This window comes from Ambystoma mexicanum, chromosome 11, assembly GCF_040938575.1.
Source record: "Ambystoma mexicanum isolate Mex_15411 chromosome 11, UKY_AmexF1_1, whole genome shotgun sequence".
Taxonomy (NCBI): domain Eukaryota; kingdom Metazoa; phylum Chordata; class Amphibia; order Caudata; family Ambystomatidae; genus Ambystoma; species Ambystoma mexicanum.
In genome coordinates this window covers 1,274,342,032-1,274,359,125 of record NC_090934.1, presented here as the reverse complement: position 1 = coordinate 1,274,359,125, position 17,094 = coordinate 1,274,342,032, and the positions used below count along the sequence as shown (strand labels likewise).

Sequence of the window (17,094 nt, the reverse complement as noted above, 5' to 3'; positions counted from 1 at the left end):
GATGAAGCTCTGTGGAAGATATTTTGGGAAATGCTGTGTTTTGGGGAAAAATGGAAACTGGCAGTCGCAATCCCTATATGGATCTGTGTCTGAAAATTGTACATAAATACAAGCCAAGAGGTTCCAGATCACACCAGCCGTCTGGCATTGAAAACATAAATGTGTTCATTTATGTTGCGCTTCACGCTAAAGACCAGCCTCTAAGTGTGGGACCAGGATTCAAGTCCGTGCTGCCCTGTGTTCTCTTGCTTCCAAGACCAACGCATTGCCTCTGAGCTAGCCTCCCGTCTCGGGAATGTCAAAAGTCAAGAAGCAAAGCCCAACACTTCAAGTGCTTAGGGCATGCGCCCCAGTATCTGGCATGGGAGCGAAGGTAGTAAAATTCATGAAGAAAATCACCTGTCTGCCTTTGCCATTTGCTAAGATACCTGGGATGTATTAATAATGAGGTAAATGGAATAGAGATTCCGACCTCCCAGGGGCAGAACAAGAAATCAGTCACACTTGATCAGGATCGTTGGAGGTTACATTTTATTTTTTACATTGATTAGGTCACACTTTATATAACCTACTATGGTCCTAATAATAAATACCCTAAAAATGTATTTAATTTCAATACTAATGATTAGCACCCGGGGCGGGGGAGCCAAGCGTTCAGGTTGCTCAGATCGCTGGCTGAATCCCACGATCTCCGCCTGCATTCCAAAGAGCCTGACGGCTGCTTCCCTTCCATCTTCTTGCCACCTTCCCATCCGGTCACTGTTTCCTCCCCTCCTCGCCGCCCTATCCCACTCACATTATTGTTTTGACAGCGGTAACAGTTGCTCCCGCTCCTGCCTCTGGCCGCCGTGGAAATGAAAAAGGGGCTCCGCATGGAGCACCGCCTTCCATCTCCGGAGCGGCCATCTTAAGTCAGTATTTTGTTTGAATGAACGAGATGCCCGAGGCGTCCCATTCATTTAAAGAAAACACATTGGTATCAGCAACCCGGTTTCCAGATTCGAAAACCGGGGTGCTGATGACAATAATAATGGGTTTGGTGGGCTGCACCGAACTGGTAATAGCACCGGGTCCCTAGTTATAGCCCGACCAAAGCGAGGGCCTTAACACTGTCCCCCCGTGCCGTGTTGAAGCCCACTAAACCCGTTATTATTGCCAAATTCATTACTAAAAATTAGCATTTTAGATAGTTGGAGGATAAACTAGGTTCTCATGAAAAAGCTAGGGCCATATAATGCATCGTCTGTTATCTCCCGGATTGTAGAAACCAGGTAAAGAGCTCAGACGATATCCACCACATGAGAGCCTAGCAGCTGAGAATGTTGAGTGCTCTTGTACTGCTGAAGGCCCTAGCACACAAGGGGAGCAAATCATTGTGAACATGATAAGGCGAAACACAAAATGTTGACATTTTAATCTCTTTATGTAAACAATATATGTAAGAAGTAAATCAAAATGATGGTCTGTTAACGAATAATCTACCACCAGTATGTATTGTGGATGCGATTTGGACTTTTTTGATACACCTTTTGGCACTGTATGTGTGCCTGATTAAGTGCTGCTCTCCTCATTCCCCTGATCTTTTAACTGGTTTGTAGTGATAGACATAATGTGATTAGTAGGGGTGACTGCTCTCAGGATGTACTCAGGACATCAATGAAGTGAGAGGATTCCACTCTCTGGGATGCCAAGAGACTAAATCAGTGGACAGATTTGGGTTTACAGCTCTCCTGCAACCTGTGCAACCTGTGTATAATTGGTAGGAGACAAGCACCCCTTGGCACTAGACCAGGCTCGAGGGATTGCCCCCTTGTAATGAAAGGATGACTTCCAGGAGCTTTAATTGGGCTTGTGGAACACAGGGTGAAAAACATGCTGCATTGTTGTACATTTAAAATGATGTCTATAAATAAACATCAATCGAGGTAGAGTTTTTCCGAAGGAAGAAGTATAAGCTCTGGGTCGTGATGGAGAAGACATGTTATTTGATGTACTGCGATATTTATCTTACATTTCCATGGAGGGAGGTCTGTCACAGAAACTGACATGATAGGTGAAATTTGGGCAGACTCAAGAAAAGAGGCCCTCCCGCAGCTGTACAACAGACTTTACGGCCCTGGCAGCACAGGGCCACCGTACAGAAGAGGCGGTAACATTCTCAGCCTTTTACAGCCAAAGGCAAATTCCAGAATGCAGCTGGATTCAAACTCTTCCAATGAGCAAGGTTTCTTATCATGCAGCTCTCCAGATGTTTTGGACTACAACTACCATGATCCTTCGCCATCAACTATGCTGGCTGGTGGGAAGTCCAAAACCTGTGGAGGGCCACATACAAGTGGAGTAACTTTGCTGAAAATGTTGAGGGGGACATGTCATCTAAAGGAAGGAGGCCCCTGCAAATGAAGGGAACAAAATGGTGTGCCACAAAGGTTGGGGGCGACAAACACCCTTGTCCCGCCCTAGAATTACGCCCATGACTTAGAGTAACCACGTATGGTGCTCATCACAGATTAACTGCTTTATGGAGACAGGAGAGGGCGGGGCTAAAAAGAATGTATTAGGGCTTGAGTGAAGAATGCAGCTTTATGATTTACTCAGTTATATTTTACTTTCCAGGTTCTTTAAGGACCGGTGTAGTCTACCAGTTTCAGTGCTAGTTTACTTATATGTTCTAATGCAGTTAGAGAGTAAGCAGCAAGTTAAAGTACATATTAAAGAAATGTATATTAAAGACAGATTATTTCCTGTGAGTAAATGCTATAGTACACACTAGTGGAGCAAGGTAAACTAAGCATGCATGTACTTTGCCAATAGGCTTCCGTAACAACCCTTGCAAGGTCATTGCGGAATGTGCCCACTGCCGCTACGCGCTGTTTGCCTGCACGAATGATATGTGGCCCTCCTTGGATGCCAGATTCAAGAATTGTAGAATTTGATATCCAGTCATTATTTGGGACACAGAGATTCGACAAGGAACACATGCATGGACACAGACAGTAGTCGGGATAATCCTTTAAGAGGTCTCTTACAGGATGTGAAATAGACCGGAACAGAGAGATGTTAGCAATGACGAAGATGTCATATCAGCACAACCTGGGCGGGTAGTGGTTTATAGGGGTTGGTGTAAAAATAGTTACATTGATGCCAAACGGGGTTCATGCTGGGAAGACGAAAGGGGATTGTTTTGGAGCCCCATCGGGGAGGAAGGGATGGAGCCTGAAGGTCGACCTGCGCCAATGAAGGTCGACCTGCGCCAATGAAGATCGACCTGCACCAATGGAGGTCGACCTGCACCTATGAAGGTCGACCTGCACCAATGAAGAACGACCTGCACCAATGAAGGCCGACCTGAGCCAATGAAGGTCGACCTGTGCCTATAAAGGTCAGCCTGCACCTATAAAGGTTGACGTGTGCCTATGAAGATCGACCTGCGCCAATGAAGGTTGACCTGCGCCATTGAAGATCAACCTTCACCAATGAAGGTCGACCTGCTCCAATGAAGATCAACCTCCACCAATGAAGGTCGACCTGCGCCTATGAAGGTCGACTGCGCAAATGAAGATCGACCTGCACCAATGAAGGTTGACCTGCTCCAATGAAGATCAACCTCCACCAATGAAGGTCGACCTGCGCCTATGAAGGTCGACATGTGCCTATAAAGGTCAGCCTGCGCCTGTAAAGGTCGACCTGTGCCTATGAAGATCGACCTGTACCAATGAAGGTCGACCTGTGCCTATGAAGGTCGACCTGTGCCAATGAAGATCGACCTCCACCAATGAAGGACGACCTGTGCCTATGAAGATCGACCTGTACCAATGAAGGTCGACCTGTACCAATGAAGGTCGACCTGTGCCTATGAAGATCGACCTGTACCAATGAAAGTCGACCTGTGCCTATGAAGGTTGACCTGTGCCTATGAAGGTCGACCTGCGCCAATGAAGATCGACCTCCACCAATGAAGGTCGACCTGTGCCTATGAAGATCGACCTGTACCAATGAAGGTCGACCTGTGCCTATGAAGGTTGACCTGTGCCTATGAAGATCGACCTGTACCAATGAAGGTCGACCTGTGCCTGTGAAGGTCGACCTGTGCCTATAAAGGTCGACCTGCGCCTATGAAGGTAGACCTGCGCCTATGAAGGTCGACCTGTGCCTATGAAGGTTGACTTGCGCCAATGAAGATCGACGAGTGCCTATAAAGCTCGACCTGCGCCAATGAAGATCGACCTGCGCCAATGAAGGTTGACCTGCGCCTATGAAAGTCGACCTGCGCCTATGAAAGTTGACCTGCACCTATAAAGGTCGACCTGCACCTATGAAGGTTGACCTGCGCCTATGAAGGTAGACCTGCACCAATGAAGATCGACCAGCACCAATGAAGATCGACCAGCGCCAATGAAGATCGACATGCGCCTATATCGACCTGTGCCAATGAAGGTTGACCTGTGCCTATGAAGGTCGACTTGTCCATATGAATGTCGGAGGCATTTGATATCAGGTGTTTGCGAGGCTCATTGAAGGGGGAAGAAGGCCGAAGCAGCACAAGCTGGGCGAGGAAATGAGAGATTAAGTATGCAAGAGTGGTGGGCAGCGAGAGATGAAAGTGTTCGGGGGGGCTGGCGGGGGTGGGTCACCCTTGCATAGATCTGAAGACCTGTACAAGAGGTTTGAAGAGGGACCAGGGAGGCACATCCAGCTTGGAGTTAGGGTGGCAGAGGAGTGGGGCAGGTTAGACAGCGTGTGGGAAACAGAGTTGAGATTTTGGACACGAGGAGCAGAGAGAAATGCCAAGGGAAGCTCAGGGGGTAGTGGAGACGACTGGGCCCAGAGTTGAGGTGAGGGTTTTTGGTGAAATGGTTGACGGGTAGAGGATGGGTCTTCCTGGTGTTTTAGAGTTGGGTTCTTGCAGCAGTGGTGGATTCGATGGAGCTTCCGATTACTCTCGACGATGATCTCAAGACTCCGAGCCATGTGTGGGGTGGGAGGGAGAAATGATAGCGGCGAGGAGAAGAGGTGCGGGGAATTCTTGGCCAGGAAGGAGATGCCCTTGGTCTTGGAACAGTGAACTGGGGAAGGGGGATATCAGAAAGACAGACCGTGGAGCGGAGGGTTCTGGGAGAAAGCTGGGACAGGGGAGGAGACTGAAATGCAAAGAGGTGGGTGGGAAACTCGAAAGGAGTGCATCACCGCCTGAGAGAGGTGAGGTAGAGGGTCCAATGGGAGTCGGGTGGCATCCCAGGCTGGTCCTGACCCAGTTAGGTACTATGTTCTTCCAGACTGGTAAATTAATGACAGAACTCGCACATATATTTAGCAGAACTGTGTCTCTTTAAGCCAATCAAGAATAAACTAAATAAGGTGACAGATACTGAGAGATTGGTGTGTGTCAACTGAGAAGATGTAGTAAGGGCCTGTATGTCTGGGAGAGAAAGTAACGAGCGGAGTGGTGCAAGGGACGAGCGGAGTGGTGTAAGGGACGAGCGGAGTGGTGTAAGGGACGAGCAGAGCGGTGTAAGGGACGAGCAGAGTGGTGTAATGGACGAGCAGAGTGGTGTAAGGGACGAGCAGAGTGACGTAAGTGGCAAGCAGGGAGGTGTAAGGGACGAGCAGAGTGGCGTAAGTGACAAGCAGAGTGGTGTAAGCGGCCGCTGTGACATGTGCTTGCGGGGGCGGGGATCATCAGCCATGCAGCAGTGCAATGCCACAGACCTAATGTGGCATTGCAGTCTGTCTCTCTGTGTACTTTTGTAAGTTCTCTATGTCTGGGAGAGAAAGTGAGTGGTGTAAGTGACGAGCAGAGTGGTGGAAGGGACGAGCAGAGTGGTGTAAGGGACGAGCAGAGAGGTGTAATGGACGAGCAGAGTGGTGTAAGGGACGAGCAGAGTGACGTAAGTGCCAAGCAGAGAGGTGTAAGGGACGAGCAGAGTGGCGTAAGTGACAAGCAGAGTGGTGTAAGCGGCCGCTGTGACATGTGCTTGCGGGGGTGGGGATCATCAGCCATGCAGGAGTGCAATGCCACAGACCTAATGTGGCATTGCAGTCTGTCTCTCTGTGTACTGTTGAGGGGAGAAACACTCGTGTACAGGCGCGTTATAAATGCCATATCATCATATCATGGGGTAAGGCTTAAGGACTGCATCGTTAAAATCCACATTATCTCCAAACTCAACCTTAAAGGCAGTGAGGCGGGGCTTGGCCAGCACCCAGCCGTGCTCCAGTTGGTAATATGTAGTTGTAGACCCTGCAGACCTACTACGGAAAGTGGGTTATCATTAGCGCCAGTGGTGGGTGCTATGTAAAGGCAAAAGTAACAGTCCAGTCATCAAAGAAGCAAACAAAAAAACAGTTTGTCCAGGGGCAACACATTGCTACTGGTGGCAAATGCGTTACCACCCCCGTCCCTCCCCACACCCCGTGGACAATTCATAATAAGCGGTAATCCCCGTCACTGGCAAATATAGTGCCTGGAAGTCTTGGCAATTGCTTGCTGGTGCAAGATTGGCTCTGAGCTGGTCAAAAGCAGGGGTCAACATTAACCCCAGAGCAGCTACCAGGAATCTAGGTCCCGTGGTGTCCCCAAACCGCCAGATGACGTTCTGAGGGGGTATCTCCGGGTCCATAGCCCCATAGAATTTAGTATATGGAATAGCTGGCAGTATTTTCCTTTTTCACTGTTGGCAGTAAATGTTTATAAGGCGGTATTACTTTATCTTGAAAAAAGACACGCATTTTTTCAGGGGTATTTTTTTTTATTTTTATCACGGGCGCTATTTACCGCAACTGTATTTAGCACGGGAAGTAATGCAAAACCTCTGGAGGTAACACATTGAAATACTATTTATTTATTTATTTTAATTATTTATTTCCATTTATAAAGCGCACAACTGCCCTGGGGCATCTTGGCGCTGTTGCAGTATATTCACTTAGGTGCAGTATCAGGAATCCAACCCAGTGGATCACTGCCAGTATGTCCTGGGTCATATACCCCATGAAATATAATCCCTCCACACACACTCGAAACCATATTTTGATCCCGGGCAAGTCACTGCTGCCGCAGTTAGTTTACGAACTGCCAAAAAGTTGGGATCGTAAAAAAACATGTGTATATCACTCGCATTTACATTGACCTAAAGAGAGATTGAATCGGCTAGCTCACTTTAAGAGCTGGCCCAGCACAACCAGCACTAAAAGGCAGAATATAGTACCGCGGCTTCCAAGCGCCCTGCAGGTTCCAGGCTGAGGGGGCACGGGGTGTGGCGCCACCCCGAGGTGCCACCCGGGAATGGATCCCCTGTGCCGGGCGTGCCGAGCGTCCAGCCCCTCCCCCTCCCAGCTCAGCGAGGGGTTAAGAGAAAGCCCTGAAGAGTGACACACGGGCCCCGCTCCCTGAAGAGTGACACACGGGCCCCGCTCTACGCAAGTGGAGCCGTGTTTGTTATTCCGCGCGCAGCCCCCACCCCGCGGAACGCTTACTTAAGCCGAGGAGGCGGAGTGGGGAGAGAGGAGAGGCGAGAGGGGCTGGAAGAGGACGGAGGTTTCGGAGAACTCCGCAGCAGCACGAGGCACCCTCCCAGAGCAGAGTCCCTGACCGCCCGTCCGCCCGGAGACATGGCCCCGCTGTCCGTGCACCGGCTCTTCCAGCTCGGCTGCCTGGCGTACCTGCTGCTCTCCGCCTTCCTCTGCGCCACCGCCGCCGTCAGCGTCGACCTGTCCGAGCAGCGCAACAAGGTGGCCAAGATCAAAGTCAACCCCCGGGGCAACCTCTGGGCTACAGGTAAGGGACTTTTCTAGCTCGGTGGGTGCAGGCGCCTGCTGCAGCCGTTCATCTGTAACCTTCGGGTCACGTGACAACTCTCGAAATTAAGGAACGGGCAGTAGGGATGTTTTATAACCTGAAGGTCCCAAGACGTTCGTATTCAGGCAGAGCAGAATGAGCTTTTCACCGTTCGGGAACTCATATAAAAGGATTACCCTTGAGATGTGTGATATCAACAGATGTTACAAGCATCGGGGAACGTGTGCTGTGCTGTGTGATGTCAATGGTCCCAGTAAATAGCTTTAGACCTAAACTACAGCAACTCCAAGCGATCTTTTTTGGAACAAATTTACAAGCATCAAATTGATAAATGGGTTTTAAAAAATGTACTATTTGTAATAGTTGTTCACTTTGCTACAAAAAATATTTTAACAGTTTAAAACTTCTAATCAAAGCCCAGGCAATGGAGCAAGGGTGGACTTGCAATCAAATGTCCTGCACATGTTTCTTTAAACGGCCCCCAATACCACTGTGCGAGCGGGCTGCATTGTGGGTATGCAAATTAACTCCAATGCAAACCTTTTTCTCCAGGAAATTGTCTTTGTCTAACCCAAGACAGACATTTGCCAGGCTGCCGGAACAACAACATACCTGGTTTCACCCTTATTAGGCCTCATCAGTGCAGTATAGTCCTGACAGCCTTGTGGTTGGAGCATTCTGCCATGTTTTCACAGCACCAAGAAAGTTATGGTGGGTTTAAAACGTTTTGGAAAAAAACCTTTCACCTGAAGTGTGAAGGTAGGAAAGTTAATTTGATATTGATATATAGATATCCTTCAATTTTAGAAGCTCTAGGTTTCTGGGGAACGTATAACACATATTAGTACCTGGCAAGGATGGTGTGGTGGTCTCCCAGCCAATGAGGAGGCTTAGAACGGGATCTTTACCACGTGGTGGTAAAGACCCCCGTCCGTCGCCGTCCCCCACCCCCTTTTTCACATAATTGGGTCCCCCCAACCTCTGACCACTTACCTTGTGTTTCCCTGTCCCCCTTCGCTCAGGCTTGTAACTGAAAATTGGGACATTAACTCACTGTTAATGCCCCCTTGCTCGAGTTACATTGCTTAGTTGTTACGTTCACTCCATCATTTTGTCCTAAACAACATCCTTCAGCCGGAAGTATATTTATCATGAGCAGTATAGCATAATCACAAATATGCAACCTGGAAAGACAGCTCACTGTGTTCATGTTGCGGCTGCAAGTCAAATAGTTGAATCCCAGACGGATGGGTCAGGGGGGCCGTTTATCCATCACACAGAGGTCAAACAACCTGACAAGCATCTGGGACATCAGTTTCCCCATCTTCAGGCCGTTCTCAACGCCATGCACCCAATGGGAATAATCAACCTTTCATGACTTGGCTAAAGGTAGTGTGCCAGTGACATATAAGGACAGGTGTTACAATTAAGCTGCGTTCATTTCTGAGGACTTTTAGTACTGTTGAGTTGAGAAGCCACTTGCTTACAGCACCACGAAGCCAAAGACTTTCCCTTTCAACAAGCGCTATGTAACCTTCTATCACGTGATTCTGTTATCCACCGCAGTGCATTGCAGCCGCTTTGGGCCTGATTCATGGAATTTTTTGCACGGCTCAAAGTGACTTTGCACTGCCGACACAAACCCTGATTCATGGAACTGTGCAAAGTGTATTTTTGCAGTGCAGTCGATGCAAAGTCATTTTTGCAATACTAAATGAACTTTGCACTGTTAATTGTTCCTCGTGCTGATGTCAGGAAACCCCTGAATAAAAAGCAATAATATGCTAAGAACAGTTCTTGAGAACACAAGAGGGAGGTGACGGCCTGAGGGCACCAGCAACGGCAGCCTGTAATGTGCGTGCTATGCACATCTAATGTCCCGAAATAAAGGAGTATGCTTCTGGTTCATAAGGCTACCAATATGGGATAGCTGCTTGGGGTCCATCCAGAGCCCTGTGGCCCATTGCAACTGAAAAGTTTGAAAGGCCCTGACGCCTAGACGGGATGGACTGTTTAGCCTACAGTCGGATCACTAGGATGAAGTGCAGGAGTGCACATTGTACGCCTTACTGCGCTGTCAAACCTACAAGTAAATGCGGGTAAATGGTGGGTAGAGGTAACCTGAAGACAGATCAGTTGTTGTAGGAAGAAGAGTAGTGTATATTGCATGAAGTACTGGGCTAACTTACAGGTAGATACATTGCACGCCAGGTGGAATGTTCAGCTTACAGCAAGGTCCATCAATGCCAGGAGTGTATAATGTACAAAGCACAGGACTGTGCAACCTTTGCGTGGAAACATTGCCACAGTCCTTTGCATTGTGTGAAGCACTAGGCCAGGCTGGCTAGCTCACGCTCCTTCACAGCAGTTGGAAAGAGGAAACCCACCTCGCAGTCTCCCTTGTGCTGAATTCTCCAGAAGGTGCTTCAGTGCTGTGGGCTCGCAGCCATCGCTATTACCTATGGCCGTGTGACTGGGATGCGGGCTATGAGAGTTTGCATGCCCAGACCGTCGGTGTTACAAGTCATTTACATGCAGTGGTGGAAGTGTACCAAGAAAAGTAGTGGAACTGTGACCTGGGCGGGGGCAGCGCGCAACATGTTTTCCAAGATTTGCAGCCCTGCTGATTGACAGCCAATTGAGTTGAAACAGATTTCAGTTTAGCTGTAACTGCTATTGGGTGGTAAAGAGGAGAATAGTTCCGAAATGGTGAAAGGGGTGGCAAAAAAAGTTGCGGATCCGTTACCGACCGTTACCGCTCACTTCGATCAATCTTTATATGCATTCAGGTCTCTTTGCATTGTTTCTGCCTAGTGCTTCGTTCTTGGCCTTGTTCTTCGCTTGGGGCCGTAGTCATACAGTTTGAGCCTGGTGTTCTTTTTTCCGATTTGAGCTTCTCATCTGATCCAGTTGTCAAAACGGATACAGTATGGTGATCCGTGTGTGTGAATGAGCCCGTACACACTCCCTAGACAAGTGATAATATTATTGTACAACAACATTACATATAAATTAACCCTTTGTGAGCTGCAGGAACCCATAAACTGATAATGATTGGTTGTTGATATATAGCGCCTTAAGCCAAAGCGCTTTATAGAGAACATATTTGCATACATTTATCATCCCAACCGAAGTTGGTACTCATTTATCGACCTCAGAAGGATGAAAGGCTGAGTTGGCCTTGTCGCGATTCGAACCTGTGACCTGCAGATCACACATAGGTTGCAGCAGCGGGCACTCAACCCGCTGAGCTATCTAACCGACAAATTCCCCCTCCACCCTCTGACATCACCATGTATCCTTACGGGATTACATTTAATACCAAGAACCACCAAAGAATGGGGCAGGAGGACATTGACTGTCCACTGGTTGCTTCATGGCCAGATCGAAGCTAAATACTCAAAAGGGTGACTTGCCAATTTCTAAAGGGTTTCCGTTCTGATCAGACAGGGGCCCAGAAGAGAATGTGATTTTTCCTCATGTCTATGGGGACAAGTGGGGAAGCCGGGATTCGAATGGAGGTCTCAAGCGCCACAGTCTAGCCACTAGACCTATCCTTCCTGTTAATGTCCCTTTTATACACACTTCTGAATCCTGGGGGGTTATCGCGCCTTGAAACACTTGTGTATGTGCGCGCTATAAATAAAATATATCATATCATATACCCCACGTCTGGGTGCTTGCACACTGTCCCAAAAGAGAACAGTGGCACGTGCACATGGCATGGCCTACGGTCAAATAAAGGCCCCTCTGTCGTCACCCGCTCAGGGGCTTTTCTCAAAACGAAAGCTTAATCCCACAGGAAGTACACCCAAATCAGACGTGCAATTTACTGCTTCCCCCAGTAAAAGGACACAAATGACACATGGCCCTGGCGAGCCAGCATCAGGGCTGCGCTTATTTTTTTTCATATATGGGCATTTGTTTCCATTTTTCCTGCGGAAAGAAATGGTCAAATATGAAAAAAAAACGAAAGGCGCATTTCTTTCCATTAAATACATGCCAATGTTTTGTGTCTGTGCATGTGCCATGGTGGTGCCCTTGGCATCCCTGGGTACCGGCCCGGAAGGAGGGTTAGGCCGGAGCCCGGGCCGGCCCGGGCCTCGCCAGGCTCGCCCGCCTCCTCTACTATCTATGTCTTGGTAATTGTAGAGCTGGACCTAATTGGCTAGCAGCACCCCACTGTAAGCCCGAGTCAAGACTGTGTGCTTTGCTAAAGGGTGCAGGGAAATCGGGCCCGTGCACATAGAAGCTAGGGTGAGGAGAGATACTCTGGGGCACGCAGTGGTGGAAGTCTAAAAACAAAGCAGTGGCACGATGCTCCCTCTGCCCGCCCCCTTTTCTGCCCACTCCCCTCCCATTCAAACCCCATGCCTGGGTCCTTCCTTCCCACCACTGCACCCGGCAACATTGTGTTCTGCAACAGTCCTAGTAAAACTAGAGTAAGCACAGGCAAAGAACATGGATTTCAATGACCTCCATTAGTGTGTCGTTGTCCCGCTCAGCATGCACCTTCATGCAGCCTCCCCGTGCACTTTCATGCAGCCTCCCCATGCACCTTCACGCAGCCTCCCCTTCACCATCCTGCGTTCGCACCCCTTAAAGAACATGGCCACCCACACACACCCCTCCCATTGCCTGCTAGCAAGTCTGAGCCTCCAGCCATTCAGACGCAGGTCGCGATCAAGCTGGGCGTTTTGGCTGCTTGGGGATGGGTGTTCTATTACCAGCTGCCTGTTGAAATAAACGAGCACCTCCCAGCACCTGAGAGATAGCACAGTGCAGTGGTACACTGGTTTGATTGCAGCAAAGCTCAGGTTCGAGCCCACTTTAGGGTTGAATCTTAAAACAAAAAGTATCTTTAAAAGAAGTTGCCGTCCTGGAACGGTATTGTATGTTGCTTAAAATAAGGGAACAATGACGGAAAAGTAGGGGAACGTCGTATCCGTTAGTTCCTGCTCACTTCGACCTCTGGTTGCACGGCAGAGGCCTGGGGTGGTGGGTAGTTCTTTGAATGAAGACCTGTTTCCCGTGAATTTTTGAGATTAATACGTTTTATCAAAGCAACAGTTTGAAATTTCAAAGTATGTTAACAGTGACAATATTCAGATTTTTCCACAGTCAACAAAATAAAAAACAAAGAAAGGACCACTTTTATTGTAGCGTGCTGGAAAGACCTGTCGTCTGTGTGAGGTCCTGTGTTATTTTTTCGAAAGGAGTTCTGCCAAAGTACTTTATTCGCCTGAATTCTGCTGCGGAAAACGTACCGATATGTTTGCAGTGTGTTTTGCTGATCCTGGCGTTTGCCCTGCGCAAAAGCCTCAAAATTCACTTTCAATTTTTTGTGTTTTGTGATTTGCAGTTAGTCTGTCAGCGCCTCCCTAGAGTGAAGTACTGCTGTTATCCCCAAAGGTTTGTGCAGTGCTTTGGGGGAAAGCACATCACACATTTGATACATGCTTGCGCCTAGAAGCCGCTCATGCCCTGACATGCGCCATACAACATAGATCACTCACAGCACTGTTCTCCCAATTCGCAAAATCCCGTTTCTAAATATAGAAGAAAGGTTTGAGGGTTCCCTCCTGGTTGATATATATATATTTTTTTTTTTACGGCAGTTTATGTTATAGCAATACGCTTTTGTGCCGTGCCCATCGCCACCGTAGTGGTCTGACGGTGCCGGAAGTTGTCTGGGAGGCACTGTACTATGTCCGCACTGTAGTCTGATGGAGGAAAGGAAGAGGGAAAAGGGGAGAGGAAGGGGAAGGAGAGAAATCGGTTGGGAGGATAGCTCAGGGGCAATGCGCTCGCTTTGGAAACAAGACGATGCAGAGCAACCCAGGTTCGATCCCCGTGTCAGAGCTTAGAAATCTCTGGGTTTTAAGCACTAAAAATGGGGACTTTCAGGGCGGGTTGTGGAGAAGGGTGTGTGCTTCTGAAGGAAGGGATGGGTGGCTCAGCAAGAGAGAAAGTACTGGTACGGTGTCTCATTGTAATCAGTGCTAGAATTCGTCAGAGCGTGGCTGGGTGGTGGACCCTAGATGTGCTCAGGCGAGGCGTTGAAGCGTGGAGGTGAACAGAAAAAATAAAGCTTTTATAATGTAACTGAGGACCACTTCCTGTATAGATGATGTTGACAAAGCCCGTGTGATAAACTAGACCTTGGGAACAGTTGTATTTTATTGGTAATAGCAGAAGATGTTTTGATAAAAACGCCGTATCTAGGATGGGAGCAATCCTATTTCTGGGCGCTTTGCGATTCGAAGCGGGAGGGAGTAAGATGAACATTGAGGGAAGAGCTTGGGATACATTTTATGACATATTTGCTGTGGAGTAGGGAGGCGAGGAGCCCCGGTCTACTGGTATATGGGTGTGGTGTGGGGGGGGAGGGGGGAGAGCTAGGCGGAGCCCCGCAACAGCCATGATGGGAGTGGAATGCAGCATGGGGGAAGACCAGTACCAGTCCTGGTTTGGGAAGGAGTGGGAATCTAAGGGGAAACCGTGAAACCGCCCATGGGTGGGAGGAGGGTGTGGCACGAGGGATGGCGAGGGGGCCCCAAAACCAGCCAGGGGGTGCAAGGGAAGGGGAAATGGGCGCATGAGGGATCTCAGAAGTAGGATGGGAGGGGGCCCTGAACCAGCCCAGGAGTGGGGAAGAATAGGATTGGGGAGCGAGGGGAAGCCCAGCCCAGGTTTGGCAAAGAACGGGAGGGGGGAGCGAGGGGAATGCTGAACCAGCCTATGGGTGGGGAAGAGTAGGAGTGGGGACCCTTTGGAAGCCCTGAAACAGCCCAGGTGCGGGAAAGAGTGGTAGTTGGGAGCGAGGAGAATCCCTTATCCAGCCCAGGGGTGGGGAAGAGTAGGAGTGGGGAGCGAAGGGAAACCTTATCCAGCCCAGGGGTGGAAAAGAGTGGGAGTGGAGTGCGAGAGGAAACCCTGAAACAGCCCAATGGTCGGAAAGAGTGGGAGTGGGGATCGGGGGGAAACCTTGAAACAGCCCAGGAGTAGGGAAGAGTGGGAGTGGGAGTGGGGAGCGAGGGGAAGCCCAGCCCAGGTTTGGCAAAGAGTGAGGAGCGAGGGGAAACCTTGAAACAGCCCAGGAGTGCGGAAGAGTGGGAGTGGGGAGTGAGGGGAAGCCCAGCCTAGGTTTGGCAAAGAGTGAGGAGCGAGGGGAAACCTTGAAACAGCCCAGGAGTGGGAAGAGTGGGAGTGGGGAGCGAGGGGAATGCTGAACCAGCCCGTGGTTGGAAAGAGGATGTGGGGGGTGAGGGGGTGAGAGGGAGCCTAGACACAGTATATATATATATATATATATATATATATATATATATATATACACACCTTGCTGCGGCAGTCTAAGCATGCCGCTGTGCATTTACCTCCATTTTCTGTATTCAGCCTGCAGCTGACAGGTTCTATTCCCCTGGACTTAGTCCTTTAGTCCTTCAAACTTGCATGGGCAATACATTGATAGCGCCTGCTATTACAGAGCCGAAAAGCAAGATGAATTTGTAACGTAGCGTTTTACACAATAAGATCCTGGTACACTTATTCTTATGATGACGTTTTCACTGCTCTAATTACTCAACGCAACAGCACTCATTTTCATTAAACTTGAAAGATGAGAAACTCAGGACTCCACTGGGATTTGAAAACTCAAGTCCCATTTTACACGCACAATCACACATCTCTGCGGCAGGTACATTAACCCAGTTAGCTAGTCAGTCATAGGGAAGACACGTTTTGAGTAACAGTATTTATCCCCTACAAACAGAACTTATTCATTAATCTTACTTAATGTCGAGGCCAGTATTTAAGCGCAGGACTTGAACCTGTGTTGCTCTGCGTTGTCTTGTTTCCAAGACAAAATCATTCCCACCGAACTACCCTCCCAGCCCAGAAAGCTGCATTGCTTATAAAAAAAAAAAGTGAACGCACTGTACAGACATGAGTCCGCGATGAGTCAGCTGATTTTTACCATCTTGCATGGTGGTGCCCCCGCAACAGCTTTTACTGGGACACCATAGCGGATGTGATGTCTGAAATGTTACCCCCTGCAAGGTATAACGCACCTGAACTCTGGCTACTGGTCCTAACCGAAAGAGGAGCTTTTGGGCATGGCTACGGCAGTGGCTAGGTATCTGGTGGCAAGATTTTGGGGTAGGCCCCCCCCGCATTCTCGAGGTGGTTCGACGGCATGAGGCTGTGCGAACAAAGAGAGACCAGGTATGCTGCCACACGTCTGGCATCGAGCCGCCCACGTGACTATTGCCCCCCCTTTAGACAATATCTGTTGGACATGGCCCAGAGAACACAATCCCCGGAATGAATTCCAGGTGGCTAATTGGTACCTGATGGCCCATGCCCACTGTGATAACCACAGCGGGACACCATAGCTACTGCCACCACGTGTTTCCCAAATGATGGCTACAAAGCAAGTTCGAAATGTAATGATTGTTGATGTTTGTTTTTTGCAACTATGTGAGTTGACAAAGGGGCTAGGGGATAGGGGCATGGGGATGGCTTGTCTGTCTCTGGCCTATATCTGTTGTTGGTAAAACAATAAAGAAAGTGTAAAAAAAAGTCAGGCAGCTGGGTGACTGACAGAAGTGCCGGCTCGCCACAGCATTGCTGAAACTGGAAGTTAAAGTTTCAGCAATGCTGTGGCTGGCTGGCTGACACTTCTGTCAGTCCCTGTAACTTCCTCTTGTGACCCTTCGCGTGAGGGGTCACATGAGGAAGTTATGGCCCCTTTGTTTCCCCTCCCCAGGTCACTGACCCTTGGTGAACCTGGGGGCTCTGTGATCTAATCTGCAGATTAGATCATTGAGCCCCTGAGTTAGCAGAGGGTCAAAGACACCTCAGGCTCATTGATCTATCTGCTCTGCAGTGCAGAGCACAGACCACTGAGCCTGAGGCGTCTTTGTCCATTTGCAAAGCTTTATAAAAGATGGCTTGAATTGTGTACTTTTCAAGGCATCTTTTATAAACATGGAAATATGTACACATTTTTTATGTTTATACAAGATGCCTTCAAACCATCTTTTATAAAGCTTTGTCGAAGGACAAAGACACCTTGGGTTTTGTCCGTCCTCAAAGCTTTATAAAAGATGGCTTGAATTGTGTACTTTTCAAGCCATCTTTTATAAACATAGAAATATATATGCTACATATTTCTATGTAAAAGTACACAAACCATGGTAAGGTACGCATACAAATATATAAATGTTTATATACATTTATATGTAATGGTCCTGACCAAGGAGAGACCTCGGCTGAGAAGAATTCCACATAGATAA

At 48.7% G+C, this 17,094-nt stretch overlaps 1 protein-coding gene across 1 annotated transcript in view; it reads left to right on the top strand.

Moving 5' to 3' along the window:
* Positions 1-7,351: 7,351 nt before the first annotated feature.
* Positions 7,352-17,094, top strand: part of NMB (neuromedin B) — a 49,012-nt gene continuing 39,269 nt past the window's right edge. Inside the window, exon 1 of the mRNA XM_069624749.1 lies at positions 7,352-7,774. Within this exon, the coding sequence (XP_069480850.1) occupies positions 7,609-7,774 (166 nt within the window). The 5' untranslated portion in view covers positions 7,352-7,608. The remainder of the gene's footprint in view (positions 7,775-17,094) is intronic.